Source organism: Schistocerca piceifrons, chromosome 5, assembly GCF_021461385.2.
Source record: "Schistocerca piceifrons isolate TAMUIC-IGC-003096 chromosome 5, iqSchPice1.1, whole genome shotgun sequence".
In the NCBI taxonomy this organism is placed as follows: domain Eukaryota; kingdom Metazoa; phylum Arthropoda; class Insecta; order Orthoptera; family Acrididae; genus Schistocerca; species Schistocerca piceifrons.
In genome coordinates this window covers 283,846,077-283,869,454 of record NC_060142.1, presented here as the reverse complement: position 1 = coordinate 283,869,454, position 23,378 = coordinate 283,846,077, and the positions used below count along the sequence as shown (strand labels likewise).

At 39.4% G+C, this 23,378-nt stretch overlaps 1 protein-coding gene across 1 annotated transcript in view; it reads right to left on the bottom strand.

Moving 5' to 3' along the window:
• Window positions 1-23,378, bottom strand: part of LOC124798218 (uncharacterized oxidoreductase YjmC-like) — a 246,676-nt gene that overhangs the window by 16,088 nt on the left and 207,210 nt on the right. The window contains exon 8 of the mRNA XM_047261525.1: window positions 14,103-14,260. Coding sequence (XP_047117481.1) covers window positions 14,103-14,260 — 158 coding nt within the window. The remainder of the gene's footprint in view (window positions 1-14,102; window positions 14,261-23,378) is intronic.

The following is a 23,378-nucleotide window of genomic DNA, read 5'->3' as shown; positions in this document are numbered from 1 at the left end:
TCCTAATAACATTTTAAGCACCTTACAGTACTGTTTGTAATGGGCTACTGTAGCCTGCTTGTGATCCCTTCTAACATTTTGACATAATTCCCGCTTTGTTCTACATAATATCCTTATCCCACTCACTAGTCAGTAACCCAGGCTGCCTTTTACAGCTAGTACCCCATTTAGAACATTCTAATGGAAATCAACTCTCAAAGAGCATGAGAAATGTATTAAGGAAAGCATTATATTTGTCATTTATGTCATCAGAACTATAAACATCCTGCCACTCTTATTCCTTGAGAAGGTTTAAAAAACTCTCTATTGCCATTGGATTAACTTTCCTACATAGTTTATAATTATATGTGACATTTCTTTGAGTACAAAAGCCTTTTCATGTTAAAATTTGCGCATCATGGTCTGAAAGGACAGTCATCCTTTTACTAAAAGACTTCCCATCTAGTAATGAAAAATGAATAAAACTATTGTCTATGGCTGTTCTACTGTTCCCTTGCACCCTAGTTGGAAAAACATAGACTGCATCAGATCATATGAATTTAGGAGCTCTACCAACATCATTTTTCTTGTACCATCACATACAAAAATAATATTGAAGTCATCACATATAACTAATTTCTGGTACTTTCTATAAAGTAAATCAAGAACCCTCTCTAGCTTGACCAAAAATGATCTGAAGTCAGAATTAGGGGACCTATAAACAACAACAACAGAAGTTTTGTTTCACTAACTTCAACTGCCCCTGCACAACATTCAAATATCTGTTCAGTATTGTGCCATGATAAGTCTAGGGACTCAAATGGAATACTGTTCTTTATGTACATGGCCACTCCCCCACCCCACAAGGAACTCCTGGAAAAACAACCAGCTAATCTGTATCCTGGTAACCAAAGCCTCTGAATTGTAAAATTATTTAAGTGGTCCAATATACCAATAATTTCAGAGTCAATATCTATAAGCAGTTCACTACCTTTATCTCTAATACCTCTTATATTTCGATGAATATGCTAATTCCTTCTCTACTTGGAAACACGATGTCCTCTGAAGGTGAGTCCTTAGTTAGACGGACCTCCTTTAAGCAGGTATACCCATCAACTGACTAAAATCTAACAAAAGTGCAGCTCTAACACCAACTACTACAGGAATTTTTCCATGAGTGATCCCACCACCACTCCGAGCGGTTCTAGGCACTACAGCCTGGAACCGCACAACCGCTATGGTCACAGGTTCAAATCCTGCCTTGGGCATGGATGTGTGTGACGTCCTTAGGTTAGTTAGGTCTAAGTAGTTCTAAGTTCTAGGGGACTGTAGGCACACATACGCACATGCGCGCACACACACTCACACAAGTGCACTTGCACACGCATCTGCAGTCTCAGAGAGTTGAAACTACACTGTGTAGTTTCAGCTCTCTGAGACTGCAGATGTGTGTGCAAGTTGCGCTTGTGTGAGTGTGTGTGTGTACGTGTGTCTACTGCTGACAAAGGCCTTAATGGCCGAAAGCTATGATTGTGTGAATCTTTTTATTGTGCCTGTCGCGGCTCAGCATCTCCACTATATGGTGAGTAGCAATACGCTACTCTATTCAATATTAACTGAAATCATTTTGCTTCAGTTTTTGCACAAAAAATACTTACCCTCATACCACAAATGTAATCCCTGTTTAGTAAGCATGCTACTATATCTAGAATCCAACATTTTTTATATGATGATGATAATCATTTGATGATGAAAGATAATTGTAAAGCCAGCCATAATGCATATTATTTAAAAATAATATTGCTATGGATAAATGTGAGTACAGTTACTAAATAACTGTATGTGAAAAGAGAACCATACACATTGTAGAGGAAGTGTTGGGCAGTAGATAGGCAAGTAGGCCAACAGTACAATTTGGTTTACAAACTTGTGTTCTTTGTCAGAACATGCGCAGAAAGAGAAAATAAGGAAATTTATGTCTGAAAGACAGGAGATGTCAGTCCACAAAGTGTATTTCACTGGAGCAGATTGTAAGAATCAAACAATATTTCCACTGTGCTGTGTAGTATGGAACATGAATTTTGTTTTTCTCTGCTATAAGAAATTGTTACGTTAAACACGAATGGAGTTTTTCTCTCCTATAATAAATTGGCAAGTTGCAATGACAAGATGATATTTTTATACTCTTCAGGGGTTAAGATATTTGTTAAAAGTTAAAATCATGTGCTAAACTGTGATTCAAAGTTTTGTCGTGGCTGGCTCTCCCATGGCCAAGTAGTACTGGTTGAGAGCTTTCTACTCCCCAGGCCTTGTTTTGGCTTAGGGCTTTCAGTGCTCTGTCAAATTCTTCTCACAGTACCATACCTCCTGACTTGTCTTCATCTGTCCTCTTACATTTCTATAACACTGCCTTCTGTTTCATCGCCCTTGTATAGACCATCTATATACAACTCCATGTTAAATATGCTTCTAACTGCTTACATTTGTCCTCTAGCCATTCTTGCTTAGCAATTTTACACTCCCTATTACTCTTATTTTTTAGACATTTGTATTTCCTTGCATCTGATTAATTTGCTGCATTTTCATATTTTCTCCTTTCATCAATTAAATTCAGTATCTCCCATGTTCTCATAATAGTCAAAATTATTAGGAAAAATTATGTTGCATTGTTTTGTGAAGTCACTTAGTCACATTAAACCTCAGAGGTCACATAATTATTTTAAGGCAGTATTTAGGCAGGTCAGCATGTCAGATATTCCTGAAGATGATATATGTTTATGGAAACAGGGTAGATCGTAAAAGTTGAATTGCATGTGATACTTGATATTATAAGCAGGTCTTGCTAACAAGTAAAAAGTCCAAAGCTTGCCATAATCTGTGCATAGTTTTGCAGAGTAGGTGTGGTTATTTACTTGTGCTCATTCTCCAAGAGACCCAAATGGAAGATAACAGTTCAAAATAATTTTGTCAAGTAACGAATCGGAATTTAGTAACAGATCTTTGACTGTGAGGTATATATCTTTTGTCTGCCAATACTACTTGTCAGTTACTTCTATAGACATTTACATTCTCTTGTTTTATTTGTCTTCTTCATAGATTAAATACTGTATTATAGTACAGCATTAATTAACTGAAAGAAGTGTGGATGGGTGGGAGGGGAGGAGTGTGTCACATAACTGTTTTTTGAATACCCAATAATTAATGAAAACAAAGCTTACTGTACCAATGTTCATTCAAATAAGAAATGAAGAAGCAGTGAATGAAACACAAAATTGTACATATATACTCTCTGTACCACATGTCCTATAAATATCTAGGGAAAGCCTAGTTTGAAAAGTTAAAATAGCCGTACAGTTCAGGGAAACAAATAAAATATTTCCAGAATAAATTTTCATTCCACAGCACAGTGTGCGCTGACATAAATCTTTCTGGTAGGCTACAACTGTGTACCAGACTGAGTCTCAGACCCGGGACTTTTACCTTTCATGGGCAAGTGCTCTACTGAGCTCTCTCTCTCTCTCTCTCTCTCTCTCTCTCTCTCTCTCTCTCTCTCTGTTAAATTTCTAATATATATATAATTTGACATGGCAATTGGACGGCATCACAGTCTTGTTCTTGTTCTAACTACATCTTTACTATCTCACTCAAGGCAGTGAAAAGCTTCCTAACTGGATGGTTCTTTTTCAGCACAGTTGTTGTCACTAGTGTCGTCCATATCTTCTGAGGAGTCTTGTCCACTGATGTCACGTAACTATTTCATCATCCATAAATATTTAATAGCCAGGTTCATCAACTCAGATTCGAGCCAGTCTTGAATATTTTTTAATATGTTCTTGAAAGCATTCATATTTAGTTGACAATGTGAGTGGTACAACCTCATGATCTGTCACAACCAAAGGTTCAGATGTCAACACAGAACAGCAACAGTGACAACTGGCAGGGAGAGGAACATCACCACACTGGCCTAATAGCATCAGTGGAATTGTTACATGACACAGGAATCAATTAGAATTTTCCTACTGAAACACTTTCATTTAAAAAATATTTTGGTTGATTATTCTTTAGATGATTTATGCTCTACTATATATGGCACTTCACCAAAAATTTGAAATAAGCAACTGTGGATGCCTAACAAACATTGACTAAAAGTCTTCCATGTCATAATATCAAAAACAGCAAAGCTTCCAAATATCGATAACTCGTATGAGAACCAGCCACAATTTCTACACTCATCCATGTGCTTCCTCCAAAAAACATTATGCACTAAGACAGAAAAATCAAAATGAAATCCTCTAAGAAGACATGGAGCACTAATTATATACTGCTCAGGAGCACCAATTATTTACTGCTCAATTACACCACCTGTGACCTCAATAGCAACAGCTTTCAAACCCCTGTATATTGGAAAGTTTGTACATTAATGATACCTGGGCAGTGGCAAGTTGGTACTGCCATAAGCAATAGACACAAATTTTACAATGACATAAACTGGTGTATTCTAAAAGTCACTGTCATTGTGACCTAACACACAAAAAAAGTTAAGTCCTGATGCCCAGACGGACATTTGAATCTTGCCCTTCTGAATGTAAGTTCTGTGTCTCAACCTATGCACCACCTTGCATGTTTGGGTCAAGGCGAACCTAGAAATAATCGAAAGTTCTCACATTCATTTGGTATCAAGTTCAGTATTAATCTGGTAGCCAATCGCATTACTATTAGATGTATTCTGACTTTCAGTACTGGATTATCAACTTTTTTCCACATTTCTGAGATGTGTGGAAAGACGTCTTCATGACACATATGTCCCTCTCAGTCTAAGGTCTGTGTGACCAGCCCTTCCTTGCCAACTTTTCCAGATCTGTCCATCTTTATTCCCTGATGAAAGAACTAACAGTTTCAAAATCATAGTTTTCTTCTTCTTTTGATGTGTCCACTACCAGCACTGGAGTTTTGTCCTCTGAAGGTAATTAGTGGTCAGCCATTGTGTCTCCTTTTAATTTTGTAGCTTTTTTAAATCAATTTTCCTTCTAATGTAAAGAACTTCCTTTGTTCATCTACAAGTCACTCATGTGGCTAAATGTCCACCCATCTCTATTTCATTCTCATTGTAGTCATAATCACTCTGTTCCAACGTAACCACAAGGGCCTGAACAAAGAGGAAGAATGCAAGAGCAGAGAAGGTGGTGAGGCAATGTCAGCCAATAGCCCACTGACAAGGACTGTGCCACAACAGGAGCAACCTCTGCAAAAAGTTAATGTAAGCATTGCTTCTGCCAGCTTCGGCCGGACATTAGTGGACAGTATTTGCAGAGTATTAGCACAGCCTAACAGAGAGTACTATGAGAACAGTTGATCCAGAAATTGTGTGTCAAACTTGCATAAACATTATACACAGCAAAGGACTCTGATTTATTTTGCATGCCACCCATCACTTGTGATACCATAACTGTTTCAAAGATAAGTATTGTCAATCTTTTTTGAAATAAAACTACTAATGTTATTTGCTTGAATTATTGTACAGCATTATGAGAATGCCGCATCCCTTAGGCACCCTATACAAGACGAGTGGGCAAGACCCCACATTTGGCGACAAGGCCTTCCAAATGAACTCTGTGCTGATGGCCACTTTTTTTTTTTTTTTTTTTTGCTGGCATCTTAGTTTTCTCTTGCTTTTACTTTGCAAGGGCACCCATTTGCTTTAACATTTTCTTGTCTTTTTGCTAGTCAGTGTTTTCAGGTGGGCGTTGCAGAAATTTTCTTTGCTTATTTGCTTTATCTAGTGTTATTAAATTTGTGTCTTCCAACATGCCCACCCCACCTATCCCGCCCTCTGCTCAGGTGCTGCAGCTGCATGCATTAGATGTCACACAGATAATGCAGATGTTTCAGTTCCTGATGCAGCAGATTTCTACATTACTCAACATGGTGCAGCAGCTACTGGCCAATACTGTGCACCCGGCAGAACAACACCGCCTACTACAGCTGCCATACCACCTTTTTGACAGTTTCATGACCAAGAAGAGGAATGGCTCGAGTGGTTACACCAATTTGAGGCACACCTACTAGCCCACAATGTTGCAGGTACTGTCAAAATTCCCTATTTATTATCCACAGTAGGAAGATTAATTCAAAAACTCTTTCCTAACGCCACTCTGAGTGAACTTGTGTATGACGAAGTAATCACTTTGCTAACAAACTATTATGACCAACAAGTGAATGTGGTAGCAACTAGGTATCAATTCTTTACTTGTAAAAACTGGTCAGAACAAACTTATCGCGAGTGGGTAACAGATTTTCAAGGTATGACAGGGAAATGCAAATTCAAATGTGCTTGCAGTGCTTTATATTCAGATATTAGGTTGTGTGCTGTGATTGTGTACAATGCACCTGATGTCAAATTCAGAGAACAGATTTTGAAACAGTCCGATCCACCATTTCAGCAGGTAGTGCAAATGCTAGATCAGTACGATTCGAGTGCCTTGTTGGCTCATAAATTTGAGCAGCCAGCTATTTGTCACATTGAGTCTCGTGCTTGTGATCACCCCATTCCGCACTGGCAACTTGCACCAGCAATGCCAAGTAAACAACACTACATGCCGCGTACACAGATCGCTAAACAGATGGCTACACAGGTGAACAGACTTTAAGTCTTACCCTCGGTGTTATTCACAGCACAAACAGCAAGACTGACCCTCTCGATAAGCTCAGTGTTACGCTTGTGATAGGAAAGGACATGTGCAATCCATATGTTTGCAACAGAACAAACACAAGAATTTGGCCCGATCACAAAAATCTTATCACAAGGCCCACATAATTAATGCAGTATATTCAAAGTTTGCAATAGGCATTAGCAAACAAAGCAAGTGCACTCTCACTTCAGTGAGACATCAGTCAAACAAACTTTTTGTTCATTTATTTATTTGTGGGAAATGTGGGAAATTTCAGTTGGACATGAGTGCCTCTGTCACATTGCTCAATCATCACACTGAACTGTTAGGCTCTTTACACCTGTCTAAAACTAGCACGCAACTGACGGCTCATAATGGACAAGACATTCCTGTTCTCAGAATATGTACTCTACCTGCCACGTATTGCTCATATACATGAAGAGTGCTACAATCATGTGATTGTGAGAACACATTTTGTTTCATTCTTTTGAATTGTCTGGCTTTAACATTCAGGACAATGTGTTGTCAGTGTCTGCATTCAATGCCAAAGGCAGTGTAGCTAGCTTGCTAAGAGAATTCCTGGAACTCTCTTCTGAAGGTTTAGGAAAAGCTAACAATTTTGTTGCACATATTATGCTGAAAGACAACGCTCAGCCAAAATTTTGCCAGGCCAGAACTGTTCCCATTGCATTACAGGACAAAGTCACTGCTGAACTTAAAAAATTGCAAGATAGCGGAGTTATTGTGCCTATATCAGCTAGTCAATGGGCGAGTCCACTGGTTTTGCTCCACAAACCTTCAGGTCACATTCGCCTCTGTGTTGACTAAGTCTACAGTCATCCCACAAACTGTCATTGATGCTTATCCATTTCCACGCCCAGAAGATCTCATGCACAGATTAGGCAGTGGACGGTACTTTTCAAAAATTGATTTGTGCAACTCGTATCTTCAAATACCGCTCAATGAAGAATCTCAAAAAGCATGTGTAGTAAATACTCATTTGGGTCTGTTTAAATATTTGCGTTTGCCTTTTGGTAGTGCTTCTGCCCCCGCCATTTTCCAATGGTATTTGGAACAACTGACTGCGCAAGTACCAAACTGTTCAAACTATTTGGACGATATTGTAGTAGCAGGTCGTATACCTAAAGAAATATATTGCAAATTTATGTTATTTGTTTCATGTGTTATCTGAGGCAGGACTAAAGCGTAGACTGGACAAGTGTTATTTTTTAAACCTGAGTTGCAGTATCTTAGTCATGTCATAAAGGTGTACAACCTCTTCAGTCACATTTGTTAGCCATATGAGGTTTGCCAGTTCCTTGAAATATCGCAGAATTGCACTCAGTGTTAGGGAAAATGAATTATTATATTCGGTTCATACCGAACACTGCGTAAAAAGGCAGCTCCATTACATCGCTTGTGTCGCAAGAATTTCCCCTTTGTTTGGACAAATGAGTGCCAAGTGGCTTTTCAAAAACTTAAAAGTTGCATTGCTCAGTGATATCAATGTTTTCACCCTCAGTGATCGATGATTTCACCCTCCAACATGTAAATCTCCGTTACTCACCGAGGAACCTACATTTTTTGATTGTTATCATATTGAAAGGCTATGTCTGACTGCCATAAGTTAAAAATGGCGTTACATACAGATTTACAATTTCTTTCCTCTTAGACCTGTTGGAAGCTTAGTTCTGAAAACACCATTTAGTTTACCAAAAGCACTTTAGGCCATGATTACTCTTTTTTTACTTCTTTTGCTGGCCATCCAGGTTGTCTTGAACAGACCAAAATGAAAATCTCATTTACTGGTTCTATGACTTCTCAGTCAATGTACATAACTTTTTTTGGTTTACAATGATGCCTACCTCAGAAATTCTTACCTCCTCTGTTATAATTCTATTTGCTTTTAATTTAATTTAATTTTTACATACTTCTGCCAACACTTCCATATCATATTTGATACTATTTAATTGCTCCTCCATTTCCAACAGTCATTACAGGTCATCAAGCTCTGCAAATTATTACTTCTAAATTTTCAGGTAGATTTCATGAAATTTTTGCAGTTCTTCTTGTAACATTGAAGTATAGGAAAACTTTTCTCTAAACAATGGAGATGCTTTTTTAAGCAGTAATCTGCCATCTGAAGCACTCCTGAAGAAGATACCAGCAAATGGACTGAAATGCTGGAATGCAAATAGAAAAGAATTGTATGGCATAGCCACTAGGAACATTTTTATTTTTGTTGACAATAACCACAAAAGCCTTTAGAAATACATTATAATAGAAATTTGCAATTTTATTTTGAAAATCCATGTTTGGCCACTGAAAGCCTCTGTTGTCCAGAAATATGATAGATATAGTGTTTTAATAATGCTAGGTCGCCACCTGAGGACTCCATAAACACCACAAATTATTGCAAACACTTCATGCCAATGGAGCATAAAACATGTTTTATCTGGAAAAGCCATCTGTTGCCACTCAGTCGATGTCCAGGTGCGGTACTGATGTGCAAATTCCAGCCTTCGTTGCTGAGGAACAGCAGTCAGCATGGGTGCATGAACCAGGCACCTGCTGCAGGGTACATGAAACAGGTTCATGTTGCAGAGGCCCATTTGCAGCAGTGTTCACTGAATGGCCACTGAGGAGACACTGTTGATAGCCCCTTGGTTTATCTGGGTGGTCAGTTGCTCAACAGTTGCATGTCTATTTGCCCGTACACATCTCCACAGCTGTTGTTCAACCATGTCTTCTATGGCCCATGGTGCATCACAGTTGCCTTAGTGCTGGTTTTGGATTGGGCCATTTTGCCATGCACATTATATTTTAACCACTCTGGGACATGAACAGTTAACAAACATAGCCATTGTGGAGATGCTTCCACCCTTGCCCCAAAAGCCAATGATCATGCCCATTTAGATGTCAGATCAATTGCTCCATTTCCACATTACAACAATGAATGCACTGTTTTCTGCATCTCCTGGGACACACTTTGTATTACCTTCCAGTGCTACTGCTGCCTTCTGCCATCTGTGAGCGGTTATTGCACACTGACGTCAAACAAAGGCGGTGGTCACATTAATGTGACTGGACTGTGTATCATTAAAAGGACTGGAATCTAGAATTTACAGTAACATGTTTTAATTTTCCTGGAACTAATTAAATTAACAGACAATCATAAGTAATGTTGGGCCACAATGAAAATTAATTATAGTCTTTTGAGCCACTATGCTTGTTAGACACCCAATTTGACATTATAGATTTGTTGCTCTGATTTTCTGGGCTGAATGAGACCCTTCATTAATCTCATAAGCCATTAACTAAGAATTTGCATTGATCATCACATTTTCAAATATGTAAACTACCGGTATACTCATAAATAGGTAATGTCCAGGAGACACCCTCAAAATAGTTCTGTAACCTTTCATAATTTGCTAACTAATAGCTCTAGCAGTTTTATAAACAAATATATATTTCCTGAGATCATAAAATACTAATATTAAAGTTTTTAAATAGTCCACCCCACCTAAAAATCTTCAGTCCATGGCCAGCAAGAACACAAGCAACAACCCTTTGATGAATCAATGTTGAGCTAAAACAAGATAAACATCTATGTATGTAAAGAGTGCCTGGCTCACTATTACCATGTTAACATACATGTAATGAGTATGCTGTCAGCATTAGAATGAGTAATATATATGCATCAAGTCCCAAGCAATCTAGCAGATGAGCATGAACTAAGTAAGAACTATGCAACAAGTTGAAGTTGACTTTGTTCACGACTAACATCTCCATGGCAGTTTGTCACCAGTATTTGTACAATCAACATAGGTGTGTGACTCATAAAATGTGTTAACATTATGCTGTGGTTTGTAATGTAATTAACTGTCGGAGATGAAGTTTATCTCATGCGAAAACTATGATGCCCACAGTAAAGAGTTAAGGTAATTTCATCATGTTGCCAGAAAACGTGTTTAATTTATTTAATTATGAATATTTTCTTTTATGATAAATAATGGTCTCGTTTAAGATGTTAAATGCTGTATATCTATATATATTTATTTATATGTATCTTTGGAGTTTATTAACGTCAGTAGACCAAAGAATCTAGAATGCAAAAATGTCTGCAACTTCTGGGCACATGTTGGCTTGCCCAACACTTCTTTGTCTGTATTGGAGGGAGATGGATGTGTTTATGTGACAAGTGCAGTATAATGGATTTACAGTATCAATGTTCATAGTGAAAATGGTGTAGTTACTAACAAAAAGTACAAATAAATATAATTTTTAGCTGAAAGTATTTCAGATCCGGTAGTGTTTATTTCAAACAGGAAGAAAACTCAGGCCATGCTTGTTGGAATGATTATTTTGCAGAAAAAACTTCAAGAACCCCTAGACAAATGAGATCTGCAGTGTGTAATCTTTCAGCAGCTACAAAACAAAATAAGTCTTGCTGAAATTGTGCTGGAACTACTCGTATTATTCTCATTCAAAAACACGTGGTGAGAGTGTGGTCCTACCTGAATAGACCGCGTAAGATTCCACAATTTTTCAGTTATCTAAGAAACGAGATAGGTAACAACCACTACAATAGGTTGTATTACTTTTTACTAATTTCTCTGAGTCATTATATGAGTAATTTTCATTACAGTCACATCTTTGTGCCAACAACATGAACTTTTGTGTATTTGTGTCTTGTATAAAGTAATCTGGTATTATTGGTGACTGTGTAAACTCAAACCAATGTTGTACTATTTTACTGTTAGAAGTTGATTGTGAATAGGTACTGTGAATAGCTGGACACTGTCATACTGACTAGCAGAGTATTGAAAGTCTCTGGTGGACAACATTTTATGTAAAAGCTGGAACTGGTCATCATATCATCAATAGTGACAATAAATTTTGAAGTCCAATTAATTAAGAATTGGTTATGTATGTTACTGGATGATTTACCGCAAAACCAGTTTACAACAATTGAGTGAACTTCCACTGAAGACCGAGCGAGGTGGCACAGTGGTTAGACACTGGACTCGCATTCGGGAGGACGACGGTTCAATCCCGCGTCCGGCCATCATGATTTAGGTTTTCCGTGATTTCCCTAAATCACTCCAGACAAATGCCGGGATGGTTCCTCTGAAAGGGCACGGCCGACTTCCTTCCCCATCCTTCCCTAATCCGATGAGACCGATGACCTCGCTGTCTGGTCTCCTTCCCCAAACAACCCCCCACACTGAAGAGACATCAAGTGCAACACTGATGTCATGTGTACCAAGTTTCACTTTGTTTTAAGGAAAAGTAACTCAATTAGAGGGAGCACGTAGACAAGACATGGAAAAATTGCTGGTAGAATATGAAGACTCAACCTTAGGCTTTATGGGTGACTCCAAAAACAGCACAGAACCCCAACTGGGAATTAACTGCCCATATAATAATAATAATAATAATAATAATAATAATAATAATAGTAACAGTAATAACAATAATGTACATGGCACAAAAACCTGGTACAATATTTCACTTGGATGCCACTTTAGCAGCTTGCATGTCCCTTGGCCTACAGCACCCAGCATCCCCAGGCAGTTGTCCATCCAAGTACTAAATGGTGCCAACATTGCTGAACTTCAGTGCTAGTGTGAGAACCAGGGTATCCAATAAGGCACAGCCATTAGCGATTGCACATATATCAGAACCTTGTCAGTGATCCCACCAACTCCATCTCTGATGGAGGAGACTATTTACCAGAAGTAACTATTCTGCGGGGAACATTGGTAGTGTAGTGAAAGGCAGTAGTAATGCAACAAAAGTATATTACAGGTACATGAATAATCAGAAAATTACAATGGGTACCATATTCCAAACTTTACAGATACAGTGGATAACTTGGGATAATGTTACAACACGGGATCTATGGAGTGGCTACCATCAGTTGGAAGCAGCAACTGTGGATTATCCAGAAAGCGTATTAACTGCTCCACCAAGTCACTACTAGTATCAGTATCATTATATACCAGTAGGATTAGAGAATGTGCCAGACAATTTAATGTTTGTTAGATGGTTTACTGTGAAAATCAAAACTGAAACAATGTGTATTTTATTTTGTTAGATGGTTTACTGTGAAAATTGAAACTGAAACATTGTGTACTCTATTTGGACAATATTATTACAATACTATTGTTTTTCCTAAGACCTACTGGAATGGTATGGTAATAAGATACCTTCAAATGATGGTGTGTGGCCATGTCAAATGCTGAGTCAGGAAAGTGCTGTTTCTTTTAAGAGGTGGTACAGTATTTGACACATGTAATTAGCTGAGAAGCAGTCAGGTTAATTAGCTGAAAAACAGTCATGTATAGAATTTCCCAACATCACACACTGAGAACAGATGTCTATCCTTCCTGGGTCTAGCAAAACAGTATAGAATTATGTTTCTTAGTTCTCTGGGATAGTGTGACCCCTCACATATTTACTCAAGAAATAGTACAATTCAGTTGGACAGTGAAGTCTGAAGGAACTTTTAATCACATGTAGGATTTATTAAAAATGATAACTGTATTGGCCTCCCCAAACTATCAGATATAATTTATTCTGTCTTGCAATGTAAGTAATCATGCACTGGGATGTGTATCATGTCAGTAGACAGACTGAGGTGAACATTCTTTGGTGTATGCCTTGTGTTAGTTCAACAAAGCAGAGAAAAACTACTCCGCCATGGAAAAGGAGATGTTAAGTCTCATATTCAGGGTAACACGTTCACTGCAGTTTATATGGAAGTTGTTTTAAGCTCATAACAGACCATGTAGCATTAAAGTAGCTATGAGGTTTGAAAGATCCATCCAGCTGCTTTGACACTGTGGACATTTAAGCTCAGCAAAAATAACTATGGACTCATTCCTTGAACTACAATGCATGGTATTATAGAGGACCTAAGCAGTATAGAGTATCCAGTAGAACACCTATGTGTTTCATCAGCAGAATAGTGAAAGGCACAAGCAGCTGCAAGGACTGCCAACAGTTTGCATCACAATTACAGCTCATTGTTGCTAATGTCCTGTAATGTAAGAAAACCAGGTGGTGGCATTCCCACCCCAACAAGTGTACAACTGCACCCCCACCCTCCAATTGCGGTAACACTGCTTAAGGCTGCCAATGTTGTTACTGTATGCTGCATAGCACTACATAAATTTCTGAAGATATGTTAGAGGACTGATAGTTGAAATCAAATAATCTGTATTTCTACATCTATAGCTGCACAAATTTTTTCTCAAGGCAATATAAAGGGCATCATTAAGATTCACTGAACCAATGTTAATGGTTTTCTTTCCTATTTTATTTGTATAACAACAGAGTTATAAATGACCATCTGGTTGCTCCTCTGTGTCTGAAAGTAAATATTATTGAAAATTATTATAGATATATGGCAGAATTTTCATTGACTTGAGCATAGCTCTCTGTACTTACTGGTGTCATATTTCTGAGATGTGTCATCAGATCTTCCATACGACATTCAAAATCTGGAGCAAAGCACTTTGGATCAATTGCTGCAAAACATTGACCCAAGTTTGCAGGTTTTTCAGAATTCTGCATCCAATGGCGGATATTAGGACCATAACTAGAACCTGAACGCAAGACAATTCATGTTACTTTTACTACTTTTAGTACACACAATAAGTTTTATACAATTTGGATAATATTAATTTTAGATTTAAAATGCAATATGATGTTTGAGTAGCAGCAAATGTTGCATATATGAAGGCTGTAGCAAACTGATGCTTAACCATGCAGTACATGACCAAATTTGAATTTCCTGGATACTGCTGGTGGTCACATCTGTTGGTGAGAGACTGATTGGGACAAATAGACAGACTTCTGTACGGGAAATTGGATACTGAGCTGTTCAAGAGTTATCAGAGATTGTGCTTCAATATATGCCGTTGCAACAACAAAGAATAAAATTACTGTCCCAATTATTCAGGTGTGTGTATACATATAAGATCCACAATAAATTCCTCATACCACATGTAAATTAATACAAATACAAAATATAGATGCTCCATTTGCACACAAGGTTTGAATAATACAATCATTATTTATATTTGCATACATTTGCTGCACACTACAAGAGAGGAGATTGGAAATATACCATCATCCATGCACACTAAATGTCAACATATCTCCTTGGGCTGTTTTGGTTCATAGTTGAAACATTACAAGAGGGAGGGTAGATGTAAAAGATGCCCATTTAAAATGATGAAATAGTCTATATGGCAGGATCTAATCAGAAATAAGTTTTAGAAATCCAGTGACATCATTCTTAATACCCACATTTAGCTCCAATACCTCTTTGTTGGATTTATAAAATAATTCTTGTGGGGGAAACAGTATAGCAACAACTTTCAAGTAAAGTTTGAAATTCAGGAGTCTTCTCTCTGGCTTAACGGATTTCTGCATAAGAGGTATTTTCAAACTCTCAGAACTGTGGGGCAACACTAATATATATGCTTTTCACATCACATCATAATTTTTACTGTCTAACTTTTGTTGCAACAGGTAAAAAATATAGGAATTTAGTTTTTCCTTTGTCGATACCAGCATCTGCAATGCAAGCAAAATTTCATTGGAGTCACATACATAATCCTTCAAGAATAGCTTCTCACATGAAGCACAATATAGTACTTTCTGGTACCATTCCTCATCTATGACTATTGAAGATATGGATTTGTCGTTATTATACAAGTCTTCTGAGATCTTTACACTGTTGCCTGTCATTCTGATTTGGCATGAATTTGACAAAGCTAAGCAGTTTTCAAGGATATATCTAATCCATATATGATGTCATTTAGAACAAACAAGTTCCTCATAACTCTTCCAGTGCACTATAACATTTTATTACTGTGTATAAAATGATTACATTTAATTAGAAGAGTGATACAGGGAAAAAATATTACTGAATACACAATAAAAGAACGCTCATGATGGTCTTTAGTTGGATGCATATTTAAGAATGCATATCAAAGGCAGAAAATTTTACAATATTAAATCCCAGCCTACCAAAAGGTAATTTGGACCAAATGTGGGACTTGGTGTGATGTCCAAGCATTTCCCGTGTGTATTTTTAATTATAAGCTGTAGTTTTTCTGGTAGGTAGAGTATATAATGACTAGATACCATTACAAAAATATAAAAATACTTGTAGTGTATCTAAATATACAATTTTACTCATCAACATACCTGTTGAATACAGCAGATGATTCTGGCTGCAATATATTTCATTGGCTTTTGTTGTATTTATGGATGAACAATGGTTGTATAACAATTTATATCTTCAAGTTTTAAATAATTTTGATTGTTACATCTATCTGCATTTGTACGAGGTGCGGCTAGAAAAAAACCGGACTGATGCTGGAAAAAATTTTTATTTACAATTATTTACAATTTCATGTTATCTCCTTCAATGTACTCTCCTCCTCGGTCTCTACACCGCTCCATACGAATTTTCCACTATTCATAGCAATGCTGCAGATCATTTTCAGTAAGTCCATACATTACTTCCGTCGCTTTTTCTTTTACTGCTTCAACAGTCTCAAATCTAGTTCCTTTCAAAGCTGACTTGACTTCAGGGAAAAGAAAAAAGTCACAGGGGGCCAAATCAGGTGAGTAGGGTGGATGATCTAAGATGGGAATGTTGTGTTTTGCCAAAAACGTCTTCACTGACAACGCACTGTGAGCTGGGGCATTGTCTTGGTGAAGGATCCATGACTTTTTTCTCCACAAATCATTCCGTTTTCTCCGTACTCGCTCACGTAGGGTAGCCAGGACGCTAATGTAATAATGCTGATTCACTGTTTGTCCCTCTGGTACCCAATCAATGTGCACAATCCCTTTGATGTCAAAAAAACAATCATCATTGCCTTGAATTTCGATTTTGACATTCGTGTTTTTTTTTGTCGTGGAGAACCAGGAGTTTTCCAATGCATCGATTGGCGTTTAGTTTCGGGATCATAAGTAAAAAACCACGATTCATCACAAGTAATAACATTTTGTAAGAAGGTGGGATCACTTTCAATGTTTTCCAGGATGTCAGAACAAATCATTCTTCGGCGTTCCTTCTGTTCAATTGTGAGACACTTTGGAACCATTTTTGAACACACTTTGTTCATGTTGAAACTTTCATGAAGAATCTGCCTAACACTTTCCTTGTCAACTCCTGTTAACTCAGACACTGCTCTGATTGTTAAACGGCGATCTTGTCAAACAAGTTTACCGATTTTTTCAATGTTTGCATCAGTTTTTGCTGACAATGGTCTGCCAGTGCGAGTGTCATCACTGGTGTCTTCGCGGCCATCTTTAAATCGTTTAAACCACTCAAACACTTGTGTTCGTGATAAACAATCATCGCCGTACACTTGTTGTAACATTACAAACGTTTCACTTGCAGATTTTCCTAGTTTGAAACAAAATTTGATGTTAACACGCTGTTCTTTCTGTACACTCAACATTTTCCGACGCACAGACAAAACGTCAACTACTTAAAACAGACGCCACGGGCAGACTGAGTGCAGGAGGCAGATGAAACTCGAGCAGTAGGCGGAGCGAGAGTCACGTGACAGGCCACGTGACTTTCAGCCTTATTGCATTCGTTTTATTGTTTCACCAGTACTAGTCCGGTTTTTTCCTAGCCACACCTCATATAAAACTGTACTAAGAAAATATAAACATAGTATATGTTATATGCATCAGTATCATTGACTCTTCTACCCATTCCTTTACATGGCTGATGTGTGGTGGGAGTGACTGCTTGTAGGCATCTGTATTCTTCTAATTTCTCAAAACTTATTATCATTATAAATGTACAATATGTATTTAGGACAGCTGTACTTGCAATTTCTAGGACTGTCTTCCATCTGATATACAATACCATCCTTAAACAGTGGAAAACCCAGGATGGAATAATAACAATATTATGGCCTCAGTGGCCAGAGACAGCAGTCATGAGTGTGTAAGTTGTTCTTCTGTGAATGTGTGCTGTCTACTTTAGAAAAAGGCCTTTTGGCTGAAAGCTCAACATGTGTGATAGTCTTTTTGTTGTGTCTATGTGCAACCCAACATCGCTCAGACTCCTCTATGGACGACATAGTTATGAGCATCCCTGGCATAGATCAACAACCAAAAGATTTGAGAGCAAATAAATCAACACATCGAGATGGATTCCCAATTCAGTTTTACAAAGAGTACTCTATAACATTGGCACTTCACCCAGTCTGCATTTATTATGAATCTCTCCCCCAGCAGACAGTCCCAAATGACTGGAAAAAGTACAGGTGACTCTAGTATATAAGAAGGGTAAAAGAATAGACTTGCAAAATTACAGACCAGTATCCTTAACTTTGGTTTGCTGCAGAACCCTTGAACATATTTTAAGTTTAAATATATTAAACGTTCTTGAGAATGAAAATTTTATGTCCATGAATCAGCATGGTTTTAGAAAGCATCACTCATGTAAAACTCAGCTTGCCCTTTCCTTACATGATATACTGCAAACTATGCATGAATGGCAAAAAGTAGATTCCATATTTCTATATTTCTGAAAAGCATTTGACATGCCATCCCATTGCAGGCTTTTAACGAAGGTACACACATATGGATTAAGTTCACAGGTATGCGAGTGGCTCAAAGACTTCCTAAGTAATAGAACCCAGTATGTTGTCCTTGTCGATCAGAGAGAAAGGTATTGTCAGGTGTACCTCAGGGAAGTATGATGGGATCGCTGTTGTTTTCTATGTACACAACTGGTTAGGCAGAGAGGGTGGGCAGCAATCTGCGACTGTTTGCTGATGATGCTGCTCAAATGGTTCAAATAGCTCTGAGCACTATAGGTCTTAACATCTGAGGTCATCAGTCCCCTAGAACTCAGAACTACTTAAACCTAACTAACCTAAGGATGTCACACACATTCATGCCTGAGACAGGATTCGAATCTGCGACCGTAGCAGTCGCGCGGTTCTGGACTGAAGTGCCTAAAACTGCTTGGAAACCGCAGCCGGTGATGATGCTGTGATGTATGGTAATGTGCTGAAGTTGAGTGACTGTAGTAAGATACAAGACAACTTAGACAAAATTTCTAGTTGGTGTGATGAATGACCACAAGCTCTAAATGTGGAAAAATGTAAGTTAATGCAGATGAGTAAGAAGAACACACCAGTATTACTAGTGTCCTGCCTGACACACTCAAGTTGTTCAAATATCTGGGCATAACATTGCAGAGTGATATGAAATGGAATGAGTATGTGAGAACTGTGGTAGAGAAGGCAAATGGTTGACTTTGGTTTATTGGGAGAATTTTAGGACAGAATGGTTCACCCGTGAAGGAGACTGTGTATAGCATGCAACTTTATTCTTGAGTACAGCTCGAGTGTTTTTTAAGGAAGATATCAAAGCAATTCAGAGGCAGGTTCCTAGATATGTTACTAGTAAGTCTGAACAACACATGTTACGGAGATGCTTTGGGAACTCAAATGGGAATCCCTGGAGGGAAGGTAACTTTCTTTTCAAGAAATACTATTGAGAAAATTTAGAGAACTGGCATTTGAAGCTGACTGCCACATGATTCTGCTGTGACCAACATACATTGCACATAAGGGCCATGAAGATAAGAAACGATAAATTAGGGCTCGTATGGAGGGATATAGACAGTCATTTTTCCCTTGCTCTATTTGCAAGTGAAACAGGAAAGGAAATGACAAGTAGTGGTGCAGAGTATCCCCCCCCATGCACCATAAGGTGGCTTGCAGAGTATCTCTGTAGATGTAGACATAGAACATCTCCTCTATATGGTGAGTCGTAATCTTTCATAATAGCATCATCCTTGTAGGACCTCTTTTATCATATTTTGTTGAGCACCTCTGTAACAGCTTTTCATATAACTCTTCGAATGGACTGTAATGTGCCATCTACTTTCTCTACAATCAGTATTGTTTTTTTGTTTCCCATGTCATATCTTAAGAAATTCTCAAAGTAATATGATATATGTGATTGATGTAAGTGTTTAACTGCTAATGGAAGAACATAAAACTGATCTTTAACACTGAAGAGCCAAAAAAACTAGTAAACCTGTCCAATATCATGTAGGGCCCCAGCAAGCACACAGAAGTGCCGCAACACAATGTAGCATGGACTCAACTAATGTCTGAAGTAGTGCTGGAGGGAATTGACACCATGAACCCTGCAGGGCTCTCCATAAATTCGTAAGAGTATGAGGGGGTGGAGATCTCTTCTGAATAGCTCGTTGCAAGGCATCCCAGATATGCTCAATAATGTTCATGTCTGGGGAGTTTGGTGGTCAGTGAAAGTGTTTAAACTCAGGAAAGTGTTCCTGTAGCCACTCTGGTGCAATTCTGGATGTGTGGGGTGTCACATTCTCCTGCTGCAATAGCCCAAGTCCGTCGGAATGCACAATGGACATGAATGGATTCAGGTGATCGAACAGGATGCTTACGTACGTGTCACCTGTCAGAGTCATATCCAGGTGTATCAGGGGTCCCATATCACTCCAACTGCACATACCCCACACCATTATACAGCCTCCACCAGCTTGAACAGTTCCCTGCTGGCATGCAGGGTCCACGGATTCATAGGGTTGTCTCCACATATGTACGCGTCCATCCACTCGATAAAATTTGAAACAAACTCATCCAACCAGGAAACATGTTTCCAGTCCTCAACAGTCCAAGGTTACATGAATGGGCCCTCAGCTCTAAAGCTCCAAAAGCCCATATCAATGATGTTTCATTCAGTGTTTCGCACGCTGACACTTGATGGCCCAGCACTGAAATCTACAACAATTTGCAGAAGGGTTGTACTTTTTGTCATACTGAATGCTTCTCTTCAGTTGCTGTTGAGCCCATTCTTGCAGGATCTTTTTCCAGCCACAGCAATGTTGGAGATGTGATGTTTTGTCAGATTCCTGATATTCACGGTACTCTCATGAAATGGTCGTATGGGAAAATACCAATTTCATCACTACCTTGGAGAGGCTGTGTCACATCGATCATGCGCCAACTGAAACACCACAATCAAACTCACTTAAATCCTGATAACATGCCATTGTAGCAGCAGTAAATGATCTAATAACTGCACCAGACACTTGTTGTCTTATATAGGCATTGCCGACCACAGTGCCATATTCTGCCTGTTTACATATCTCTGTATTTGAATACACTTGCCTACAACAGTTTCTTTAGCACTTCAGTGCATATCATATTCTATCAGCTTGTGTTATATGATACATCAATCTCTTTCAAGTTTCAAGCACTACAATACCTCTAATGGAGAAAACAGATACATCAGTAACAATAAAAAGACAATCTCTCCTAGTTTCTGTTAGGCATTTATGGAGATATAGCCACTTTAGGAAAAATATTAAAACTGCATCCTTTGGTGTAAATGAAGCTTTCTCTGTTCCAAAATTCACTGCATGTAAGTAACTTCTGATGGAATAAAGGAGATTTTGTATGATGTATCCCACAGAAGCACCTAACAGCAGCATATATTTGATTCAAGAAGAATAGCTATGTATGTTCTATTAAAGTAATAGGTGGACTAGAAACATCTGCTTGGATTGTAAAACAAATACACTCCTGGAAATGGAAAAAAGAACACATTGACACCGGTGTGTCAGACCCACCATACTTGCTCCAGACGCTGCGAGAGGGCTGTACAAGCAATGATCACACGCACGGCACAGCGGACACACCAGGAACCGCGGTGTTGGCCGTCGAATGGCGCTAGCTGCGCAGCATTTGTGCACCGCCGCTGTCAGTGTCAGCCAGTTTGCCATGGCATACGAAGCTCCATCGCAGTCTTTAACACTGGTAGCATGCCGCGACAGCGTTGACGTGAACCGTATGTGCAATTGACGGACTTTGAGCGAGAGCGTGTAGTGGGCATGTGGGAGGCCAGGTGGACGTACCACCGAATTGCTCATCACGTGGGGCGTGAGGTCTCCACAGTACATCGATGTTGTCGCCAGTGGTCGGAGGAAGGTGCACGTGCCCGTCGACCTGGGACCGGACCGCAGCGACGCACGGATGCACGCCAAGACCGTCGGATCCTACGCAGTGCCGTAGGGGACCGCACCACCACTTCCCAGCAAATTAGGGACACTGTTGCTCCTGGGGTATCGGCGAGGACCATTCGCAACCGTCTCCAAGAAGCTGGGCTACGGTCCCGCACACCGTTAGGCCGTCTTCCGCTCACGCCCCAACATCGTGCAGGCCGCCTCCAGTGGTGTCGCAACAGGCGTGAATGGAGGGACGAATGGAGACGTGTCGTCTTCAGCGATGAGAGTCGCTTCTGCCTTGGTGCCAATGATGGTCGTATGCGTGTTTGGCGCCGTGCAGGTGAGCGCCACAATCAGGACTGCATACGACCGAGGCACACAGGGCCAACACCTGGCATCATGGTGTGGGGAGCGATCTCCTACACTGGCCGTACACCACTGGTGATCGTCGAGGGGACACTGAATAGTGCACGGTACATCCGAATAGTGCACGGTACATCCAAACCGTCATCGAACCCATCGTTGTACCATTCCTAGACCGGCAAGGGAACTTGCTGTTCCAACAGGACAATGCACGTCCGCATGTATCCCGTGCCACCCAACGTGCTCTAGAAGGTGTAAGTCAACTACCCTGGCCAGCAAGATCTCCGGATCTGTCCCCCATTGAGCATGTTTGGGACTGGATGAAGCGTCGTCTCACGCCGTCTGCACGTCCAGCACGAACGCTGGTCCAACAGAGGCGCCAGGTGGAAATGGCATGGCAAGCCGTTCCACAGGACTACATCCAGCATCTCTACGATCGTCTCCATGGGAAAATAGCAGCCTGCATTGCTGCGAAAGGTGGATATACACTGTACTAGTGCCGACATTGTGCATGCTCTGTTGCCTGTGTCTATGTGCCTGTGGTTCTGTCAGTGTGATCATGTGATGTATCTGACCCCAGGAATGTGTCAATAAAGTTTCCCCTTCCTGGGACAATGAATTCACGGTGTTCTTATTTCAATTTCCAGGAGTGTAACTGCTAAAGACCCTAAGAAATTGACATGTCACATATGCCACATTTGGCATACTGTAAACAATTTTACATTTAAAATGACACAGACAACTTAAATCAATGCTTTGATTAACATTATTTTGGCACCCCTACCAGATACATCTATGTCTGATAAAGAAATGTTCACAGTCGAGTATTGGATTGGTATGCTACTCCACCATAAGTGGCATTAATGTCATTTCCGGCATTGCAGACTCGGAAGACAGTTTACATGTGAGCAAAAGTCCCGATCTTGTTTCCTCAGCCTCCACTTGCATTGCATAAGTGTTGTGCATTCTTTGCACTGTTGTGCTCTTTCATATTCAGCTTTGTTCCTGACCATGCTTTCAGACACTCTGCTTGCCCGTTAGGTTGACACATAATGTTTTTGCAGGCACCACATGCCGTGGTATGCAGTGCTCATCCAAAGAATTTGTCATGGATGCTATCATCTCGTATGCAAGATAGAATAGTTGGTGATGAGAACTTGCTCTCATGTGTATCTCACTTTAGTGTTATTTTTGTATATTGTGGATATCATCAACCCAGCAGTTTTGGACTGTTGGAGATGACAAATGCAGCTCTAAGAGCAGCAGCTGAAACAGCAGCAGCAACAACAACAAGAACAAGAGAAAACGCAAGAGCT